Below are 24,791 nucleotides of genomic sequence, written 5' to 3' on the forward strand. Positions count from 1 at the left end.
TTATGGATTTGGAAATCATACGGCAAGGATAAATTTTCTGGCAATAATGGAAAAGAGGTATTTGCTTCAGAAAGAAAAGCTCAGAATGCCTGACTGGAGCCACCCTGTGATGGGCTGTGGGATACAGCATATGCTCCTGTGCTGATGGGGGGCACAAGCTCCAAGAACCTTTTGGGGGGAGGCAACTGTGGTCAAAAAACAGACCTGAAAGCTAGGCATTGAGACCGCTGCTGACAGACAGCGACATCTAGAATGATGTGATCCACGTTAGCAGCTCGCCGGGCGGGATGATCAGTTATAACACTGACATACATCCCAGCAGGGAAATGTGTTTTGACTGCAGATGTAGCCTTTCTCAGAGAACTCTTTGACAACCCCACGTAAGACGTCACGTGCAGCTAATGCTCAGTACATGCCAATGCTTGGCTGAATGCCCTCATCTCCATCACTCTGCAGAATCATTAGGTTCTCAGGATTTCTTCTTGTTTGGGCTTTTCCCTCACAAAAAAATGGATCTCTGACTAAACACAGGACTAAGTCCGCAACACTGAAGGCCACCCAGAAGATCACGGAGTGAAAATCTCTCTAAAAGATATTTCAAACGCAATTAACATTTCTTTTCTCAGTAGCCATTCTCCCATTTGAAAATGGTGTGGGGAAACAGAGGCTTGCTTCCCTTCCAACCCAAGGCACTCCAGTCTCCTTGGAAGCTGCAGGGAGAACCAATGCAGTTTGTTAAAAAAAGCTTTTATCCTTAGCCAGAGTGGAATCAGAGCTCCCCGAGTAACAAAGTGCTTGGACTATGCAGAGTAGTCTCTTTCTCACAGATGGTTAGAGTCCCCATTCCCAATGACATAATGAACTACTTTAGCTGCTGTCTGTCCTGTGACTGGCAAGCAGGACAAATGTCCTTCTCCCAACACTGACCTTTTGTGAGATCAAACTGAGGACTTTCTAATCCAGATATCATCCTGAATTGTTGATTACACATTTCCTTTGTCACTCTGCTTGCTAGTTTACACTTACTACACTTATGTTAGAAATTACAGTAAAATTATATTACTTCATTTATTACCTTGCTATTATTTTTATTGCTTCAAGGAGGCATTCAAGTTCCTGTCTATATGCTATCACCAGTGCATCCTCTGAGTGGTATAAACTGTGGTCACCCCCATGCACCTCTGGAGTACTGGCTGCAACACCGGGACCCCCAGTAGGCTGATAACTCCTGTAAGTAAAGCTCCCCATGCTCTGAACAGTGCTGTATCTCAGACGCACTCCCACCGGAATACACTGCCATCTACTGTAATAATTGGATGTCTAAGAGACAGGTAGAAATAACTGAATTTTCACAGGTTCTGTCTACCACCTGAGAACCAACAAAAACCTGAACGGCAGTGTTTCAAACTGGTATCAGATTGTGCCACATGCGAAAACTACTCTTCGCATCAAACTCTTTCAAGTGTTACAGACATGCCAAAACATGCCTCCTAATTCACGCTTTCATGGTTTTTACCTCTCCAAACATTTATTTCAGCAGATTGGAGATTTCTTTGCTCTGGGTTTATTTTCTACTACTACCTTATCTAATTTCTCCCATACAGGAAAGGGAGAAATTACATTATCTGTAATGCAATTTTATATCTGGACCAACTCCCAAGATAAAGGAAGGAAGCTTAAAGTGGTGATAGGAAAAAAAAAAACAAACAAACCCAAACACCAACAAAACTACAAAAACCAACCTCCGCATAATTCTAAGAATGCCAGAATGAATGAAACCTAGTTTCCAGTGAATAAAGGGAGTTGTCTTATGGTGTCTAATAAACCCTTGACTCTATTTCAAGCTCTTCCCACAGCTGGGAAGTTCCCAATGCAGAGTCTCCTATTTTCAATACAGGCAGAATTCACGGTGCAGCTTTGCTCTGAGCAGACTCTCAGCCTTCCCTTTTCACAGAACTTGCCAGAACTTTTGTATCATTAAAACCTCTTCTTCTGTCACACGTCAGTTAAAATGGAAAAGCAATTCACCGAACAGGGTAGGAGAACACAGTGAAAGTTTCTATTTAAAGGAGTGCTGAGTTTGTGCGTTAAGAACGCCCCAGGCTCCAACTGCCTCTGTGCCGTTACCAGCCATGCTCCCAGCCTGGTTCCCACCTCCAGCACTCCCATTTACATTGAGACAGGTGGGGCTGACCACTCTAACATTCAAAGAAGGCCAGAACAATTAACAAAACACTGAAATTGGGTAAAGCTAATACATTGTAACATTGGAGTTTTACAGAATCAAGACAAAGGTCAGACAAAAATCCTTACCTGTAACTATGCCATAATTTGGAGGTTCAATGACAGCTCCATAGAACTGAATGATGTTTTTGTGACTGAGCACACTGAGTATTTCTGCCTGTTGAAAAGAAACAAACAAACAAGTTAGACAATTAAGAATGAGGCACTTACTACGATAGTTTATTTTATCCCCAAGCACGTATACACACATATATAACATATACATAAACACACACGCTCACACATCTAGTAAAGACTTCACAAATGCTTGGCATTTGAAAAGCTCATGAGAGAGTTTGGCAGATGAATGCTTTGTATGTTGGGGGGGCGGAATCTTTAGACTATTCTTTCATGGCCAAGGCACAGATGGAGAAGCTAAGTCTTTGGAAAAACTGAAAGCCTTGGAAAACTTTGTTCAAAGAAAGATCTGGGACTTTTGGCAGAGTGGCAGCAGTCCTATCCAGAATTTGTGTTTATGCACAAAGTACTATGGGTTCAGCGAGTCCAGCGCTTCAGGCTGTTCGAGCATACCATGCACACACAGCTCCATCCAATGTTTACTGGAAACACGGAGTTTCCAGGCATGCGCTGTAGAATCTGATTGAATACACACAGCAAGCGTACTTGAGATTGCCAAATAGCCAGCAGTGCAGTTGAAACTGCTCCTCAGAGCAGACTGCAGATGTTTGGAAATTCTGGAAAAATATACAAACCCTTCCAATTCCACTTGAACAATACTTCTAGGTTTGAGAAAGAGACTGCAAGACAATGAGAATGCATCCACAGAAATTAAGACATACAGTCCCTGCAGTTTTTGAGAAAAAAGGTCAGATATCTCCTCCCAGGTCTCTCAACAGTTTTGCCTCTGTAGTATATGAAAATAAATACTCAAGAGATTTGACACATGTTTTTACACAAATATATGTATTATGCAAATACAGATAGATAATATTATATATTTTTCTCTACAGCAACGATTACTCTAAGACTTTGAGATTATGTTAACTCTGTACCAGTCAAGAGCATCTAACGAGAACAAACTAACAATTAATTCCTCTGTTGTTTAAAGCCTTCTCTGAGTAACTTCAACACAGTTTTGAATTAAGACCTTTATCTTTAGCTGACATGTACAAATATTCCATTAAATCTTTAACTATAGCTTTGAACTTAACTTGGGTTGCACTAGTTCTCCATGCTGCTTAGCCTGCTAAGAAACAGCGTTACTGTGGAGTAATCTTTTTTTACAATACTAGCATAGTAATTTTTTTAATGATGTATGCTGTTTTCAGCAAATCACACTGCAGACTGACTTACCTACAAGTCCACAAAATAATTTAATTGGCAACTATCTCAGCAAATGTGGGAAGACTGAGCTGCAGGAGAACAGCAACACTCTTACAGCCAGCCAAGGGATCCGAGACGGGATCTGTCAGATCAGCAAGGGATCTTTCAGCAGAAGCAGCTTTGCTCTCCAGCTGCAGCCCCAGCAGCCTCCCAAGGCAGGGGACGCCAGCAGCAGCAGCACTGCCCGTTTCACGAGCTGTACCTCCAACCTCCCTCAGTAGCCTGGAGGAAGCTGACAACAGCCTAGTCATTCAAAACTCCATTTCCATGGGCTACCAAACCCAAGACCCCTGTACTTCAAAAACTTTTGTATTATGTTTTTATCTTCTTTAGCAAATGTTAAATTGGGGAATGTCCTCCAATTTCTACCAGCGTTACTGCCAGATAACCAGGAGACCTAATACTCCTTGATTGCCTACCTGAATATTGTTAGAAATGAGGCAGGAATACCAGGCCACAAACAACATCAGACAAACTATCCAGACCATCTTTTCTTGAACACCTTGGTCAAGAGGAATGGAATAAAACTATCTTCTTGTATAGTACTCAAAAATCCATGTCTTCAAAGTACTGTGCACACCGCCTGCTGGTGTTTACAATACATGTACTTCAACAGGTCACTAGAATTAAATTGACTGGTCTCACATTTAACTTTCCCATGGCATAATGTATTTAAGTCCTGGCTATGGAAGTAGTAAGAGATGAATCTTTTTAGAGAATGATTAAAAATGCCACATGATGAACACATCCAAGTGCCACAGCTCCCTATTACACCGCAGCAATGTGCAGAACCCAGTGACTGTCCTCCGTCTCACACAGGATGCTGCTGTATCCAGTAAGAGCCCACCACAGTCACCAGACAACGGGAAAGGCTGCACTATAGCCACACCACCAGCAAAACCCAGGCCTACCAATCACCCAGTGCTACCATGAAATGGACAACAAGCAGCAAGACAGGAGCACTGTGCCAAGAGGATGAGTCCTTCACTGCCACAGGCATACTGACACACAGTGTTTTTATTACTCAGAGATTAAAAAATAATTCTTTTCTAAGATTATCTTATTTACAGTACGTTACAGACTAAGCTCACGTTCCAGGAGTATGAAGGAACACTGTGTCAACCATGGCTAATACCATCATCTTCACATTGATGTTCATACTCTAAACTGGGATTGAACAGACATCAAAGCAAGCTTCCACCTAAGAACAAGGAAAGGCACCTACTAATTGCCCACAGATATCCCAAGTTAAGAACTGGGGGGGCAAAAATTGCCAACTCTTTCTAAGGTCCATTACTTCTGAAAGAAATCCTTTCTAAACACTTTTGATCACTCTGCTGTTGTTAGCACTAGCGATTGTACATTATTCCTTTCATGTTTTGCTCTTTTCAGTTGCTGTAGATCAGCTGTGAACTCTTATTAGCCAATTTAAAGACACTTACTCCTTACAGTGAGAACCAGATGCAAGTAAAACCACATTTTTGAAGCTTTTGTACTTTTTTTGACAAGAAGGTGCCATATTTCAATGACAGACTTTCAGATAGCAAATTACAAAGTGGTCATTAAAGACCAGTGTTTCAAAGGTCTCTTAGGCACTTGCTTAGAAGAATATTTAGAATCACCTTTATGCATCAAACTCATACTTAAATCCATAATGCCTAAATGCTTGGAAGAAAATCCTGCCATGCATCTGTCTGCCTAAAGGCCCCTGAAGAAGCCAGCCCTCACTGGCTTGGGCATGACACACTCACTTCCCTCGGTAAAGCTGCTATCTATCTTATGCAACTTAAATGAGCATCAGTTTCCTTCCTAAAGCCATGGTGATGACAAGTAACAAGTTTTCAGTTATTACATTATATTACTTTTTTGTGTGAAAGATAATTTATATTTTTTTTTTTAATGGTGGATCAAAGCAGAACTAGAAGGAGCTCAGCTGAAGGAAAGGCACAACCCAAACACGTAAATACAAACTCCTTGGACAACACAGAGACACAGTCAGACACACAAGGTGACTGCAGTGGAGTTAAATATTACGCTTAGTCCCATGGTAAGCTTAGTCCCAGCCTGGTACTGATCATCAAACCACACTAAAACCATTCACCCTGTACTTACACCACAGGTATGGGTGAAATTACGTCCCTCTCTCAAGTCCTGCTGAAGGGAAGTACAGACTGGATGCCATTTCTTGAAGGCAAAGGGATTCAGAAGTCTAAACAAACCTGATCCACTGTTTACATAATTCAACCACTATCATGAAATACAAGGTCTGAGCAAATTATACTAAAAACATTTTAAATTAATTCTCACTTAGTGGCTCCTATAATGTTACTGTAAATCAAGCCCAATTCATAAGGCAACTACAATATAAGACTTAGGAACTCAGGTAAACCCTCTGTGTACAAACTAATTGTGTCCTATGAACCATAGTCTTGATCACAGTGCTTAATGGCTAATTTATCTTTATGCCTAGTTAATCTCTGCTTATTGACACATGTGAAAATACAATTTCATCATCTATGACTGACATCACCCTACACCTGCCTCTAGATCTGCTAGTACTGCTCTTAACCTTCTAGTACAAACAACTATGCTTGAGTACATATATTCTCAGTATTTTCAGCAGGTAAAAACAGAGTCCTCCTCTGGGCCTTGTCAGCAACTGCTGAACAGAAACCACCAACGTAGATTTTGAGTGTGGCCAGCAGCAGATGAGGGGACAGAACAAGCGTCATCTCGTTAGGAGCGGCACAAGCCGCAGCTCACTGGGATGACAAAAGTCCTAGCTTGCTTTTGCTCTATCCAGTGCCAGTACAGCAAGAGCAGCAAACGCAGCTTAGCTCTGACGAGATCTTCAAGGTCGGCGCTGACTGCAGATGTGGGCAACGGCCACCTGATGCTGAGCTGGCATTACTCGGGAACGCAGACAAGGCCCTATCGTCAGATCTTTAATTGCAGCCACAAAGGCAGTAAGGATGTGGACGGAGGCACTTTGCGTACAGCTGTGTTGTTGCCTGCCAGCTACTCACACCAGCCGCAGCTGCTCTTGTTAGAGCTCCCTGTCCCGAGGCAGCTAAAGTTAGCGAAGACCAAACGACTCAGCGTATTTTAGTTACGCTGGTCTTCCTTGGAAATACATTAGAAAGTCGTCACACTCACATTTGTAGTCGAGAGAAGTGATCAAGGGTTTGTGCTAGCAGCCTATTCCAGCAGCACAGCTGGATCTGCAAAAGAACATCTGTCCACAGAGTTTTTTCAGTATCAGAAGAGTTTTTTGCTTGGGTCCAGGCAAACTGGGCCCACAGCAACTTAATCACCATTTCTTTCAGGTCCTTTTGGAGCTGCTGGCTGGAGAGCACAGAGTATGGCCATCCTTCCACCCTGGTCTGAGCATGCTGGTTTAGGATTAACACGGGAAATAGCTGCAGCCCCTTGCGAGACTATGGGGTCAGCCAGCAGCCAACCGACCCTCCTGTTAATAAATCAGTTAACTGCACAGCAAGAGGCACTTTCGCTCCATGCAAAATTACAGGGTTAGACATGGTTAGCTACTTAAGGAATCTGATTAATACAACTTCCTTAACTGCCTTCTAATATTTATTACTACATTGTGCTATAGTTTGGTTATTCACTTGTCCAAAGAACTGTTTGCCATGTTTATTAAGGAGATATTTAGACACACTTAAGGCAGCTTTGAAAAGATATTTTTTCCTAAGTCTTGTAGCATTTTAAAGGCTTTGACCTTTGTCATGCCCTTGGGAGACCTGCAACTTCGCTACTCTCAGGGTTTTTGCAGTTTAATAAAAGGGCAGCTGGAAGAGGCCAGCTGATGTTTTATTAAAATCGTTGTATTTACTGACAACCACATGCAAAAAAGACATAGAATGCTAACACAAATCAATTTCAAACCTTTATTTCCAGACTCCTGCTCAAAAATACATTCAGTCTGTGTCCATTTCCAGTGTCTCAGGAATGCTCTCCTGTGAATTCACTGATGTCTAATAAGGGATGATGTTGCTTATAATACACTAGTTTCTCTAGGTAAATGAGCCCAAAATATCATTTTACAGACACAATACTAAGGCAATCAGCATCTATAGCTACAGTTCAGCTACAAAACACTGGCAAAATATGCGTCTTGGAATCCTACGGGCTTATGGTTTGGGTTTTTTTAAGGTACTGCTGACAAATCATTAAGCCCAAAAAAACTGCACACTTTTTCACAAGATATTTATATGTTTTACATGCTTTAACATAAATATTATACAGCCTCATGATGATTCTCTTTAAATCATGTTAAGGTTTTCATAGAAGCCAGAAATTACCCACAGCAGATAATTTTTACTACTTCATTGTTTCTGTCCTTTCAAAAGTTAAACTGAACACAATTCTTAATGAGCAGGACAGAGAAACAGTTTATGTAATTTAGCTCTTTCTGGATTATTATCATGCCATAGTCTTAGACAACTAATGTTCTATCATTGCTAATAAATGTTCCTCTCAATATGCAACAAGTAAAGGGATACGTAAACAATTTTAGAAATACAAAACCACTACATAGAATTTTACAGCAGGAACGTCATGCAACTATTACAGGTTTTAACATTAAAAAGAAAGCAGCAGATACAAAATAAAAATTTAGGACTTTGCCTCCTGTTTTGTCTGTTCTCATAAATTTTTGCAAGGAAAAAAAATATATATGAAGGTTTTGCGCTTTGGGGTCCCCAAGAAGAAAGCTATTAATAAGCAAAGCACACTGATTATCCAGTTCAGAGAATGTTTGTTAAACCTATTAAACCGTTTTTGATATTAAAAAAGGAAGAGGAAAACCACATGAGCACGGCAAAGCCAAAGAATCACCAATGAGATTTTTTTTTAACTGCAAATAAGCAGTGTTACCACATGCTTTGATGAGTGCTGTGGGCACCTTCTCAGCACAAATGCGTTACCAACCCTTTCAAAAAGCAGCCATAGTTCTTAAAACTATGGTTGCATATCACTTAAAGCTGTTTGAGTTCGGGGTTCTTTTTTACTATTCATTTAGAGGATCACTTATCTGAAATAAAAGCTATTTTCTATAGCCCATTAACAAGTTAAAACTGTGTCAGCATTTGTTATGTCTTAGAAGACAGCCATATATTCAGTGTCATAGGGATACTATTTCACAAACCACACCGAAAAGAAGGGTTAAATTACATTCTCAGATTGATGCCACCAGCACTTCTGTAAACAACAGAATTAAATTCTCGTAACTACATCTACAATGACATACAAAACGTGTATTTAAAAGCATTTTGATTGAGCAAATGTTTCAAAGCATCAAATTTGCATCCAAAATTATGTCCTAAACTGTCACAAGTCCCAGAGATTAAAAGTGGAAATATAAAGGAAACTAATAAATTCTCATTGCTGTATAATCATCTTATCATTATTTTAAATCCATTGTTTTATATCACCACAGAATTCTCATTGTTGGAAATACTGTGGTAGAAACACACGCTTTAAATACCTTGTATTGACTTTCAGGTTGCAAACTTGAAGAAAAAAAAAAAGCACATTACCAAGATACCTCAGCTCTGTTAAACTGTCATAACATACCGTGCTGAAGGAATATGGACACAAATTTATTATGTGCTGTTACAGGTTCACCCCATCTTATGTAATTTACTTTAAAATATTTCATTTGCACCATGCAGTAGCAAATGTGTATGAGCATTTTTGGAGGTAAGAGAACACCGTAGGACACGTTAGTAGTAAAATATATTGGGTATTGACCATTTGAAAAGAAAACTGAGTTTTATAATCTCCTATAACTTTTCACAGCAACCTTTGCACATAACTTGGCAGTTTTAAGAATAATTTGAAGGCTATGGGATTAGGAGTACCATCTAGTGAATTCAAAGCATCCTTGTCAAAACACTGCACAGGTTTGCTCAGCTCATGGAAAGCAGGTTGGTCCCTCCAGAAATCACAGGGAGATCTGTCCTTGTGATATGGCAGCAGACCTCCCGCCTTATGCAGAAAGAGGGAGTCAGATGAAGCTAACTGGCTCGATCCTGCCGGTGACGTACATCAGCCGAGTACCATAACCACATGGAGCCCACCCAGCAGTAACCGAGCAATTGCAGGATCATGGTGTTGGTCCTCCTCATGATGGGGGTTAAAAACTTGCTATCAATGAGAGAAGAGCCTGTTTACAGAAGCTGCAGCATTTAGGATAAAACTAAGCAAGGGCACTTTCTGCAGAAAATCCTTACAGGTTTAATAAGCTTGAAAATGACATTTTGAGTTACAACTACATTGCCATTTTCAAAAAAAAAAAAAAAAAGAAAAAAAAGAAAAAAAAAGGCAAGCACAAAGATCATGGACAAATAACTCATTTTCACAGAGATTTCAACTAGAAATCCACAAACTCTCAAACATACCCCACAAACATATCCCACAGCAGTGTTACGTTTTGCCACACACAGCTTGAGATTGTATCAATATTAAGGTACCTGATAAAGGGACATCTGCCAAGAACAAGAAGAGTAGTTTGGATTTCACTAGTGTTATTCGCAGTTAGTAAAACCCTTCAAAACACGCATAAACTATGTATTTGTAATGGTGTAAGAGTTTAGAAATGAGCAATGTCCTGCAATATTACAAACATTTCATTCAGGCAGATTTAGAGTAAGAAGCTGCCTCCAGCTGCAAAGCAATACTGGCAATTGAATAGAAACAATAGATGAGGAGACTAAACAGCAGGTTTGAAATACCTGAGCTCCCATAGAGTAGTTTATTTTCAGCAATCATCATTTCTCTTCTCAATGTTGGGAAATTTTCCCATTTACTCATAATCATTTTGAACACAAACCTGCTTTGACTATAGAGTACAGCAACAAAACCCACGACATCTCTAAAATACAAGGGAATAACAAAACATGAAACTTTCCGACTCCCTGCTCATTCCACAGGTGAGCAGGTATCATGGCTAATATGCAACACCTGAATCTTCCCAGACCCAACAAATGGAAAAATATCCAAGGAAATTATTTCTGAGATCAAAGTCACTGTAAGTCTCATGAGCACCTTGTTGGAAAGACATTCTGGTACAACAATGATGGGCAAAACCAATCCCCTCTCAAGGAGTATCTTGCAGTGCTTAGGAGCAACAGAAAATAATGTCAAAGAAATGGTATCTGGAGCACGGCCGTGTTCATACATATCCAGCTAGAGCAGTGATTTTTCTGAGGTCTGCAGAGTATTAGTAAGGAACCTGGATAAGATAACTTAGCAGAACAAGTCTAGTCTCATTATACAGTGGCTTTTGCTGAACAACTAGCACAGACTCCAACAGAGACAGCAGCAGCTATACTCATGGATCCTGACCCACTCCTCTAAAGCAGCTATGATATTTCCACTGAAGTACTTTCTCAAACTTGATCATGAAAACTGTAATTTAACCAAGGAAAATAAATCATCATGTTTTTGATGAGCATTCACTTTAAGCCTGTCTTAGAGTAGATAAACCCAACCTACTGTAGCTAACGATAGGGACAGCACTTGATGGGGATCCCTCTTATTGGAATCCCAGTGATTGTTATAATTCCAGAAAATGTTCCTCAATGAGACAGGCTGAGCCCACCCGCATGAAAACAGCTCATCACAAGATATGTTACCTCCCTGTTATATGTTAACAGCAACTGCTGGGGAACCATGTGGGGTTTTGCTTTCCACACGGGCTATCAGAGCTCTGTAGAAGGCTCTCCCCAGTTATCACTCAAAAATGACCTGCCCCTGCAGAAAAGCAAAGAATTGCTCCTTAACCAGAGACCACCTACTTTAAAAAGACATAAAACTTTCAGCACAGAAACTCTGGCTGGGACTAGCTGGCATAAAAGAAAGGAGAGAAAGTAGTTGCCAACTACAGACATTCTTCTGCTAAAGTGTCTGAGAGTCCTCCATGGACAAGAAGCATTTTTCATGCCACATTTACCTATGCCATAACACAAGCTCACAAAATCTGGGGTTTTCAAGAAAATGTGTTGTCACCATAACCCGAATCTCTGACTGCTGTGCATTACCTGAACACATTATCTGAAAGATGCATATCATCATTTTACGTGCAACTGTCCAAATAATCCACCATGAATCAAGGTGAAGTCTTCACCATGAATCTGCTTCCAGTTTTGGTTTTACTAGCGACAGGTCACCTTCCTTCCTGAATCCAGAGCAGCAAGCTGTCTCTGTGACTTAAAGTCTTCTTTCTCTTTACCATGACTTAAGCAGTAAGCATCCTTCCTCAGGTTACAGCCAGGTCTCCCTTTCACCTTGCTGAGATTGGCAAGAACATAAGCAAGAACAGTCTCTGGGAACACAGGACTCCCAACTCCAGCAAAAGCTGACTTTTACCTTCTCCAACTGAGTATGACTGCCCTTCAGCCAGAACCATGCCATCAAGCAATAGTCAGAACAACACACTTCCCAGCAACTCTCTGGCTATGTCCACACTACCACCTAGACCACTATGGATTAGAGTCTCCATTCCCAACAAAACTAAAGTTTCAGGATATAAATTCCTTACCTGCTTTTCAGAAAAGTTACTCTTCTTTGTCTAAGATTGAAATTTGTATTTTACTTAGAAACTACACTCAAATGCTACCCCTACTGGGTAGCAATGGTCAAAAAATGAAACTAGACAAAACTCCTGAAATTTCAAGCTTTTACCTTTATGCAAAGTAGATCCACTGTTTATTTTTTGTTGGAGATTCTTCAGGCTACCTTAATGGTAGCTCAATCTTTTTCCATTAAGACTAATAAATTTCAAATAAAACAATGCCTGTGAGGAAAACTAGCAATATTTAAAAAATGGTTTTAGTGTCATAAAGCCACATTTATTAGTATTACTGTGCTATATATTTCTGACATGTAACTTCAGCTTTTCCACTACTTCTCTTTGATGAATTTCTTGTACACGGAACTCCTTATCCTACCTAGACTTCTTTATACCTATCTGCTTACATAGATATGTCAATAACAACTATTTCATTTCTAATGCTTGTTATAAAAAAATTGTTTTCAGAAAAGAAAACCTTTTTTTTCAATTACATTGACATCATATCTATATAAGAATACAGGCCGTCAGCCTTAAAATAAATTGTTTAAAAAGGCAATAACTTGAATACCAGTATCTCTGAACTCTGTAGAAAGTGGAAATCTAGAAGAACCTACCTAGAAGAGTGATAGAGACAAATTACAGAGTGCCCTGGTATCCTCTGAAGGCAGTGGCTTTGAGTTTCATGAACAGCAGACTTACAAGGAGCAGAGAACTCACGAAGTTTTTGTACCACCACAGGATACCAAATTAAGCCAAAAGTCTGACTTTCTAATTGCTCTTCTCCAACCAAACAGCAATACCACAAGCCAGCTCCTTCCCCAAAGTTACAAGAGAACGACCAGAGGTACCGTAAACTCTACCCATGTCTGTGCCACAACCTTGGCTCTGCGGTTTGAACCCACCAGAAAGAGCAAAACTGAATCATGAGCCAAACTGAGAACATGAAGCCCGAGACCTGCTCCAGTTCCTTTGCGATGGTTTGGTGGAATAGAGCACATGCAAGCCAGGAGCATTTCCTCTAAGGAGGGTTGGAAATATGGAAAAATCACAGCATCACGCATGACATTAATTCTCATTCTCCAACACATACAAAATGTTTCTGAGAACTGCTCTAACACACACACAAACAGACCAAAATTTCTAAAAGAATACAGATGTAGGAAAAAGTGGTAAATAGAAGACACTTGAATGCAAAAATGACAGTACTGCAACAATATGCCACAATGTAACCACAGTACATGTTAGGGTAAACATGCAAAAGGAAAGAACATCTTGCAACCACATTGAGCTTTAGCATTTATCCATTTATGAGTTTCTACTTCCATACCAGTAATTTGCACCTTCAGACTTCATTTGAATTTTCTCTTTCACAATTTTATTAGAAAAATTCCAGACACATCAGAAATAAATACGAGAGGAATACCACACACATACCCTAATGGGGGATTAAGAATGTTTAAAAGGCCAGTTAGAAATGGAGATCATCTGTTTTGTGATTACAAAACCATTGACTTGCACCACTTCCTCCAGCGGCCTGCACGGTGCTTCCCGAGGACCCGCAATAAATGAAACAGCAAAGCAGCAGCAGGAACGCTGCATTACAGGAGCCCACAGGGACTGCAGGCCTGGGGTCACATCGCGCAGGGTACCAATGAAACCTCTTTCCCACGAGCTGGACCTGAAAAGCCGAAGAGGAGGCAACATGCTGCAGCTAACGACAATTCCAGTCCGAGTCTGAGCGCAGCAAAAAGAACTGGCGTTTCTCCTCCTATTCTAGCAATGCCTGTAGTCCTCCCATGATTACTGACTGTTTGATTTCTGCTCCACGTATGACAAGGATTAGATTGGTGAAGTTCATTACAATGAACTGAGCTCACAAGCTGGATCCAGGGCCCAGGAGCTCCGTGCTGTTTCGGTGGCACAGAGCACATTCAAACCTGCAACATCTCCTTTGGTGTGGAAGAAAAACATCATCACATATACCACAGCTTCCCATTTTCCAATTCCAGAAGGATGCAAAAACTCGCCTGAGGACTATTCTAATTTACATATAGGGAGAAATCAGCTCCCATCAAGGATCAGACATGAGCAAATGTAATTTTTCGTGCCACCTTCAGGTCAAGCAAGGTTGGGATGATTTTAAGCATTCTTCTTCATCCAAGCAGAATCATCCTCTAGCCATACTGATCGCAAAGCTTCGCTGCCTGAGACACGTCTCTCTAGAGGGCACAGCCAGAACTCTCTTCCACCCTGTCCGAGTGCTGTATGGCTGCCTGACATTTCCCCTCCCTTTCCACGTGTGCTGCTCCTGTGCTGTGCGCTTTGCTTGGAACACCACCGGCCTGCTGAGGGTGTTCACCTCTAGGAGACAACTCCCTGATTCCAGAGAAAGTCCTTCCTTCTGCTTGGAAAAAAAGAAGAAGAAATGGAGCTCAGGAAGGCTAACTCTTATAAGAAAGATGCAGTATTGGCAGGAAAAAAGCACTCTGAGAAACATTTATTCTCTTCAAGTAGAGTTAGCGATATCTTATTAGTATTCAGTGTTCTATTAAGAGGGTTTGGCTGATCCTATATATCCTAAAGGCGGTCATAATCCTTCTGCCTTTTTTCCTTCTTGAGTTTGAACTGCTGCAGTTTGGAGGCCTTCGAGATTTCTCCTCAAGGCCAATTTCATCAATTATCTCTGTCTTTATCAAATCTGGATATAATTACTGTAGCTGGCTCTGAGTGGAGAATATAAGACCACTTGGAGATTACAATTGTGTAGACGAAGTGTAATGGTCTTGCATATTGTTGCAAACCTTGGAAATATTTATTAATATTTCAACCATTAATTATTCCATATTGTAGCCTCAGGGACAGCACCTTGTTGTCGGTTTCAGAGATGGTTTGGAAAGGAAGAATCATTTTTAGTTTTAGCTAGGTAAAGATTAGATACCTATCTTTAGCACTTTCAGGACAGACAATTTTGTGATGAATGCTCGTAACTCTTGCTAAAAATCTAACTATATTTTTAGCTAATAAACTGTTTGAGAAATAAAGACATTTCCTCCAGAGCAAAAATAAAATCATACTCTACTCAGCCAAAATTTGGAGAAAACTGAGTATTTCAGTTGGGTCGATGATGCCTCTAACTTTAGGTGCCTACATTCAAAAATGATCTTGATACTGCTTCAAGTTCTCCGTTACTTGCTCCCATTGCTCCCAAACCACCAAAAAAGCAAAACTCTTTTTTTGAAAAGGAAATCTTGAGGAGCAGAGATCTTAAGCCTTTGAAGTGTCCTGCATCTTTTCATATGTCCTCACTGTTTAGTTTAGACTAACATACTTTTATTATTGTGTACGTACAAAAGGAAAGCACAAGGTGTAAGAGCCTTCTGAAAATACTGCTTTTTTGTTCAAAGTCTCTACTGAATTCAGAATTTTGATGGGTTGAAGTAAACAGTGGTGCTAGAATAATACTGAAGTTGTAGCATTCAGATCCCAATTCTTCCAAATATATATTTTAAGATATACAGCTTCTTTAAAACAAGAGGAAATAAAATTCCTCATTCTTTTAAAAGCTGTGTACAGGGATGGATTTTCACAACGATGAACAGCCTAATCAGGGTGAAGAATCCTCAACTGAAAGCTCACAAAGGGACCCCTCTATCCCTTCTCTATTTTTTCATTTCCACTTTCCTCTTGAAAGGGGTGTCTCACCGGAGAACCTGAAGAGTGAAAGATTTTAAACTACAGGACTGAAATCCATCAAACCCAGGATTGTGGTGCAAACCCAACCAGCTGTCAAACCCAGAGATACGAATGTATGCTCACTTCTGCCTAATAAAATTTGAATCAAACACTTTGCATCTGATTCTCCATGTGAGCTTTTATGCAAACTTCTAAAGTGCAAGGAATCCTGGGGTGGAAGAGCTATTCTGAGAGCTTTCACATAGTTCATGTAATTAGGGAAACCACTTCCTTTGATTGTAAGTGTTCAAAACAGCTGAATTTCTTCTTTCAAAGGAACTCTGTGATTTGGGTCATCTCTTTTACTTGCTCTTTCATGTTTCTCAAGATGAGAGGTGAGACTGTAGAGCACATTATTTAGAAAAAAAAAAGATTCCACTTTTTGTTTTAGGGATTGAACTTGGACTATTCAAAAGGTTGTCATTTGGAAATCTATCTTTCCTTCCCTCCCTCTGTTTCCTTCCTTTTCTGATAAGCTCTTCAGTGGCTCCAGCGAACATAGTCCAAAATGCCAATTTAAACCTAAGGGAAAACTGAAATATGGTACATAAAGGAAAAGGGACTCTCATTTTCCTTTGTACGGTTGTGGCTGAATATGTAATTATAAAGGAGCTCTAGCTGCAGGATCTCAGTCCCCATGTCACGTTTGCTTTTTTAACGGTTCTAAACACTGACCAAGCAAAAAGGCAGAAATACAGATTTTAAAAGACAAACAAAGCAGCTGCCCTGGTCTTTGAAATGGGTCTGCAGGTTTTTTCTTTCCCAAAAAGGGAACTCGGGTCACAGTTTGAAGGCAACGACCATGTCACTAGAGCTAACAGCCGATGCCAGTGTCGTTACAGAATCAAGTGTCACTTGCCCTGAATTTCTTGAGCCAGGCACCCCATTAGTGCTGCCACTCCACGTTCGTCTCCATAACAGCCGTAACGGGCAGGGAATCTCTCCCTTCTCACAGTATAGCACAGAAACACAGTAATGAAAAGGCAGGAGGTTTCATACTGCAGATTCCAAATTTATTAAGTAACAACAGTATGCTTATTTACCCTGGGAGGACCGAGCTTTGTTCCCAGTCAGTGAAAAATCACAGGAGACCTTCCAGAATTGTAGCGCTAACAGGGAAGTGGTTTGCAATGGGAACAGAGTAAACCACTTGGGACACAGCACCAGAAACCACGTTACTGCCAATTTCTGCACAGGACGGACGAGACACTGGCTTGGAGAGAAGACTTTACAATAAAGACTTTGGTACAAACACATAAACAACCAAAAAAGCAAAAGTTATGAGCAGAACTCCAAAATGCGTGGTCCTAACGAGCAGGGTTCTGGATCTTGTACTTGCCTTTAGGGCTCTTGCAAACTCTTACAATGGGTACTAGCAAGGTGACATCCAAAAGGAAGAGCAATTCAACAGCTCCGAATTTTATCTATCTGTGGCTACATATTTCCATCACATGCAGCACCTCAGCATACACAGACACATCACAAAGGGGGCAAAGTAAAAAGCCTTTTCATTGGTTTAGGAGATTAAAAGTAGAGAGTTCACCAAAAAGGAAAGCCACCAATCACTACTTACAAGCCATCATCTTTGACAGGACTGCCTCAAATGGATATGACATTACTAAAATGAAGGTTATTATATGATTAGACAAAAAGTGATTTCTGTGCTTTTCCCCCTCTAACTGCACACAGGCATGCACTACGTTTTCTCTGCTCTGTGATTCTTCCAAGGAAGACGAAAAGATATCCTCTTGGAAAATGTCACTCACTCAATGGTGCAGCAACTAGATTTTTTTAACAAGTTTCCAGAAAAACAACGTACTCCCCTCTCCTATTCTCCCTCTGCCAGATAAAAAATTTGCAGAGCGCCTCAGCTTCCATTAAAAAGCCAACACCCGCCCAGCCTGCATGCCTGCCTTTTGTTTTTTCCACCTTCCAAAGATGAACTTCGTACAAAGCAGCTGCATGTTGTCTTCTTGTGAGCTTCCTCACTTCTCCTACAGCAGCTCAAGGGTTTGTACAAACCATGCTTATTTTTGATGCGGCTACTGGAAACTCCCATGCCCGATACACAAAACCCACAGCTATTTGGTCAGGTGTGTATCATGACATGATTTTCTCTCTCCCCTGCTTACATTTAGCCACAAGGAACTTCAATTTTCAGAAGTTCTGGAGTAAAATAAATGAGCAACCGGAGGCAGGGGAAGTGGAAGACGTGTGGCACCGTCCCCTTTCAGTGACATCCAGGGAGCAGGCACGACTTCGCCGAGGAGGTGCAGGCATAGGGGGGCCCCTCCAGTGTGCAAGAGGCTGCCCCGCTCCTGGGGCACCAGGCAGCCGAGCCGCAGAGGGGACCGAGGAGGCACAGAAATGGTCACTGTTACTCGAGTCACCCAGTTTCCCAGTGGAGCTGGCTTTCTTAAATAGAAATTCTGCAGAATGCAGATTCACTAAACATTTATCTAATAAACAAACATTTATTTGGTAACGGGATTCTTATTTGCAGTTTGGAGGCAGCTGGATCAGAAGAGCAGCTCCGTATTTGCCCTTATTGGCCTCATCTCCCAAGCGTGTTGGCGCAATTAATTATGAGAGAAAGAGTTAACGCTGAAGCTGTTCTCTGGGCTCCTCTGCAGCCTCCAGCTAACATAAACAGGTCTGAATGTTTCTTTGTGACTGTTTATATTGTCCTCTTAAAAAGGAAACTTTCTCTATCAGCACCTTAATAAGTGGCAATAGGTATATGTGAAATAACATTACAATTAAAAAAAGATTGATTTTGATGCTTCCCTTACAGTCAGGATATATATTTTTATATATTTTTTCTTCAACTTTGTTTTCAATGAAATCATCTTGTGTCCCAGACCCTTATACAGTTCAAGTGCAGTCAGTCAAAAGTTAAGGACACACCCCCCCCCCCCCACCCCCCCCAAAAAAAAGGCAAGTAAAGGAGGGCATGTCTAGACCTATCAAGTGTTTTACTGCCCTCTTAAGGGGACAAAACATGTTCAAAATTCCATTGCTACCACATGTGTGCAAGGTAGTTTGGGGTCCCCAACCAAAGATTCTGGCCCCCATGCTCAGCTTTGAATAAACCTGTGAAAAACAACCTCCAGGAGACCAACGGTCCCAGACTCGGATCACATCAACTCCAGTACAGATCCCTGACTTCACTTGAACCCTCACACAGGCATGCAACAAGCCAGAAACTGTGTTAGATTCAAACAATACTTCCACACACCTCAACAGCAACTTTGGTATTATCAGAAAAAAAAATTTCTCATTCCGTATGCTGCAGTGAGTGTAAATTATTGAATTAGAGTCCCCAAGGACTGCAACACCAACAGATTTCAATGCGGGTCACAGACATTTAAATTGTCAGCTGTCCCTCAAGGCACTCGAGACTCTAACGTGCAATCACTTACCATACTCTAAAGTTACCACTAGATCTCACCTGCCACGCAATTTTGTACTGTAACCTTGTTTTCAGAAAACTACATAGTTAGATAAATGTAGAGACAAGACTAACTTGAACCAACCCTCAATTGCTTCAGCCTGCAACAGCCTAAATCACCACCTTGAGAGAAAAGGATCTCTTCCATATCCATGAGATTTCTACAGCAAAGCTTCAGGACAGCTTAAACATCCAAAAATACCATTTTGCAGTTGATCACTTCAACAGAAGCTTGGGGTCAGAGAATGTCGTGGGAGGGGGGAAAAAAAAAAAAAGCTGCTGTTTGATGTCAAGAGTTGCTGGCATGGAGAAATAAGGAACACAAGGTCTCCTCCAAATTATAAATAATAACTAGGCCCATGCAAAAAGAAAACAGAAAAGGGAGAAACACATCTAGAGAGAGAAAAAAAAAAAAAAAAAGAAAAACAACACACACTAGGAAAAATACCCTTAACCACAGCTAAGTATCTACTGGCAACTTGAGCAATCCACTGTCAAACAAAAATTTGCAGCAGAGTGACAGAATAATTTTTAAGAAAACATACAATGGAATTAAACTGATTACGAAACTAAAGAATATTTAATAATATCCTAGCAGGCTGCATATTGTGTATAGCAAAAAGGATAAGAAAGAGGGCTTTCTAAATAATCAACAGAGACAGATTTTCTCCCTATTCTAAACGTTTATTCATAATTTGTAGGAAACTGGCATAAAAACTTTTTCATCTGCAGATGTTGCACCTTCTGGAAAAAAAATTTAAAGATAATTGAGGTAAGAGGGTCCAAACCTCACAGATATATTCCTAACCCAGGGATCAGGCACACAGTAAGTTCCTGTGCCTCAACCAAGCTAGGGCAACTGCACATGTATTCTTGACCAGCAGCGCACGCAAGGTAATTTTGCTTCATGCTAACAAAATTTAAGGCAATTCAAGAGAGTCAAGTGAAAGGAAGCAACAGACAAATCTGGTGCATCTTAGCTTATTAATTTACCTGTATATCAAATTTGTTTATGTAGTAACTGTTCAAAGCTGCGCACCAGTCAACAGAAGGACATATGCGCTTAACCCTTTACAATTTCAGTACAAAATCTGGTGATTTAGCTGATAAAAAAAGGATAGGGTAACTTCTTAAATATGGCTACAGCAAGATTCCCAGCACTTGTGAAATTGCTTTTCATCTATTGCAAGCTAAGATGACAACGCTGACAGTCACTATGTCTCACCTGACCCAAAATAACTTTTGAAGCCACAGATTGCCAGTCTGGGCCCTGACATGCCAGTTTCATTGAAACTGATGTCTAAATCAAATTAAGCCAAAATTGGCTTGATTTAAAAGAATCAAGAATGTATACACAGGCCTGTGTAAGTAAGAATCTCAAATTAAGCTGGTCAAAAAACCTCAGTAAGCCGCACAACTCATACTACAAATACTCATTATTTACATGAGGCAACTCTGAAAGACGTTACTCATCTAATGAAAAATTTGCTATAAAAACGTTTCAATACACAAGTAAAAAAATCCACTACAATAAAATGCAGCAAAATACAGGCAAATATGTTTCTGTGCTATGTTTCTGAGATCGTTTTGGGGAGCAGAGATGCAGAGGAATGAAGTTTCTTCTTAAAACAGACAAAATGAAACTAAAGCCTGTTATTCCCAAGAATAATTGTATTCTGGTAATGCTACATCATCTTTCATTATACTGGTATCTCCCAAATACCAGTGGGGTTTTGATATCATTTTGGTTGCCACATATATGCCACTCAACACTTACGATACAGTCTTAACCAAAGCACCCACTAAGAAAATCTAATGCAGTGACTTTCTTGACACCTGAAAATACGACATTCATTTACAAAATAAAGTCCTCCAGGAAATATCCCTTGAATGAAACCCAAGAGCAGGGCAAACTCAAAAACAGTCAATAGATTTATTGCAGAAGTCTGTCCTATCCAAAACAATTTATTCTGCAAGATACAGAATATACAACAGCTGGAGCATCTGAACCCACTTTGACAACCTCCACAGTCTAGAAAGGGTACCGAGTATCCTCTGCATACCTTTTGGGAATACCCTAGTCATCATGAAGAGGAGTGTACTAAGCCATTTCCTTTACCAAAATATAAAAAAAGAAATAGAAAACCCTGCAAAATAACCACTCTGTAAAACAGAAACAGACATTTTAAGACACCCCTCTGGTATAATAAATACAGTTTTATTTCCTTTTAGCTGTTAACAAGATACAGCAGTATTTCTTTACATGAATATGAGGCTGGAAGGGTTCCCATGAGATCACTTACTCTAGGGATACACAACCTTTCTTTTTTTGTGAACTCTGCCATTTTCCAATATAGGCACATATATCTCTGGAAAGTTCATATATTTGACTCCTACACCTTACGTACCTTTATACAGCACATACTCTAAGCCCTCTCTCACCATTCATTAGCAATAGCACCTGCACCAAAGGACCACGGGTTGGAAACACAGGGTTTGTCATCGTCCCCCCTCCGAGTTGGTAAATCCAGACATTTCTTGGCAGATGTTACCTTGAACCACTCTCAATACTTGCTGACTCAGACATGAGAGGGGTAAAGGGAGTAGGAGCTCCTAGAAAGAGCTAATAAAATAATAAAAAAGCATCAAAATTGCCCTTCATTACAGCCGGGTCCCAGTGTGGAGAGTCATTCAAGGCTGGCACCCAAGCACCCATACCAGCTATAAACCGCAAGCAAAAAGAACATCTACTATTTTTAGTCCTGTCAGGGCTAAGTATCAATTTCAGTTTGGTTTGGTTTGTTTTGCTCAATTTTACTCTGTTGTTTTTCTCTTGTTACTCTTGAAAGTCATTCCCAGTCCTTACTCTCATGACCCACATTAAAATTACCACATACTCTCTTTTAGGACTGCAAACATGAGTGAGGTAAGTCCAGTGACATGCATGCGTTTATATTTAACTCATCCCCTTCGGAAGGTACAGGCACAACCCGTGTTTTCTGGATGGTCCCTTCCAGAAGTGGATCATAAAAGCAAAGAAGAGAATAAGCTGCATTATATTCCATATGAAAAGTTTTACGAAGCATTAAAAGATCCCCTAAAGCTTATTGCACGTATACTACATACAAGAAAACCTGACAGTGTAAAATTAATTTCCGTGGTAGTCAGACTTCCAGCAATACAGCATCAAAACCAGTAAAAACATGTTTTTATTTTTGAGTCTCATAAAACTCAAATACATTGCACAGACATGACTGAACAAAGCATGCACAGTTAATCCTACTCAATTTAACATCTTTTATCCATAAGTTAGTTCTGTTACTTCACCAGCAGTATTTCCCAATAAGATTACAGTGACATATAACTGGTTTTTTTTCTGCCACTCTCCTGCAGTTTGCACAGACCACTGCCAGCATTTTGAAGGAATCCAGGAGCAGCTGTACTGCATGAAACCAAATGATCTTGTACCTAAGTACCCTGGTTGTAACAGCTGAAGCAAGCAAATCAGATGCAATACTGCTGTCCATCAATAGCACGGAGACAGTTCATGGATCATAGAGTACTTCCAAAGAGCAGTGATATTAAAATTAAATTCAAATTTCAGGTAAAATTCCAGCAGTGATAAATCTCCTGGTGAAGAACCACACTCCAGATCAGATGCCAGCTGCCAAAGAACAGCCACCAAAAGCACAGCCTTCAAAAGCAGCGACAAATAACAGGTGAACTTCGGAGAGGAGGCGAGCGCTATTCAGTGAAAAGCTAATGTGGCAAGGCATAAAACAACAGGTTGTAACATTTCGCTCCAGCAGTTACCTGCTCAAGATAACGGAGTCCAAAGAACTGCTAGCCATTTGCAGAATAAGGCCTTTGGGCCCAATCTCTCCCATCCATTTCAGTGGAAGCTAAATTATGGGGTTATCCAACAACTCATATAAATCACTCACAAAAATACCAAATAACTTCCTGAGTAGTAGGTGTGAGATTCTCTTCAATGAGTGCACATAATCATCACTTAGGGCAAAAGGAGCAAGCGCACATCCTACTACAGGAGGCACTTCTGCTGCCCCCCCACGCATTGTAAACATCATGCTGATAGTTTGATTTTCCATAAAACATTCACAAGGAATTCCTGTTCCTTGCTTAAAACCTAAAACTGCTGGTGCTTGGACTATATAGTAAAACACAATTTACTTTTGGTTTTGCTGTTATTTAATCACTCAAGACACACTCCTATGGTTTACTTAATCAGCAGAAGTCTTGTCCAGAGTTTCAGATACGATACTCTAATCAAGTCCTTGCAGCATATTTATTTTTCTCAGCATACCTATTTAGCTGTATTTTATTCACCTAAACACACACCTCTTCCTGTGCAGTCATATTCTACTGCCCGTCTGTAAAAAGTTAATGTCTTGTAGAGGTCCTCCCATTTCTCAAATTTTAAAGAGTTTTGAAGAAATCTGCCTGAGCAACGCCCTCCCAAGCATTTATCAGTTTTTCTGAGCACATATTTTAGTATGAAATGCTGCTATACACTAGAACAAAAATTGCGTTGTTTCACATGTTAGAACTTGTTAGCCACTTAGCTAATATAAAGCCTTCAAGATCTTTTCTGGTTTTTATTGGCTTGTTTAATAAAATGAAACACAGATACAACATATTTGCAGAATGATACCACAGCTCTATTGACTTGGCTTGTGCCCTTGGACTCAGCTAGCACAAAATTCCTCTGAGCAAGCTTTTCCCAACTCTCCTCTGTTTTCTTTTTCATCAGTTGTTATGGATTATTGGCAGCAGTTAACAGAAATACAAGACAATCAGTCATGAAGTTAAAAGGACACTTCCTTTCAAATAAACCAGAAAGGGTAACAATTAGTTTTCTGGACTAAATGCAAACCACACAAATATCTACTAAACACAGATACATTACAGTTACAGCAAGTTATTTTTCTATTGCTATCAGAAAAGCCATTGACCCGCCATGACTTTCAGCACAGTTCAGTCACAGATGGTCATTATTGTCATCACTACAGACAAACATACTGCATACTATGTATGTAAACAGACTGACAACCATTAGGGTCAGAAGAGACCTTTAGGCCACCGAGGCTGGCCTCCGGTACATCACAGGCCACTACACTTCAGCCAGCTGCTCTTGTGTTGAGCTCAACAACTTGACAAAAACAATTGTCCAAAAAGACATCTCAGTGTGAAGACATGAAGAGATGGAAAGGATTCTCCATCTTCACTCCTTCCCTTTGTAGTCCGCTCCAAGAGTTACTCATCCTCACTCCTTATAATTTGTGCCTTATTTCCCACTCTAATTTGTCTGGCTTCAGATCACAACCATTAGTTCTTGTAATAACTTTTTGCACTAGATTAAACGAG

General features: G+C 40.3%; 1 protein-coding gene across 4 annotated transcripts in view; it reads right to left on the reverse strand.

The window, feature by feature from the left end:
• MAP3K20 (mitogen-activated protein kinase kinase kinase 20) overlaps positions 1 to 24,791 on the reverse strand; it is a 73,704-nt gene that overhangs the window by 39,795 nt on the left and 9,118 nt on the right. For all 4 annotated transcript variants that reach the window (XM_082313420.1, XM_082313418.1, XM_082313417.1 and 1 more), the window contains exon 3: positions 2,314 to 2,401. In XM_082313420.1, the coding sequence (XP_082169546.1) occupies positions 2,314 to 2,401 (88 nt within the window). The remainder of the gene's footprint in view (positions 1 to 2,313; positions 2,402 to 24,791) is intronic.

This window comes from Platalea leucorodia (assembly GCF_965183815.1).
Source record: "Platalea leucorodia genome assembly, chromosome: 5".
Lineage (NCBI taxonomy): Eukaryota > Metazoa > Chordata > Aves > Pelecaniformes > Threskiornithidae > Platalea > Platalea leucorodia.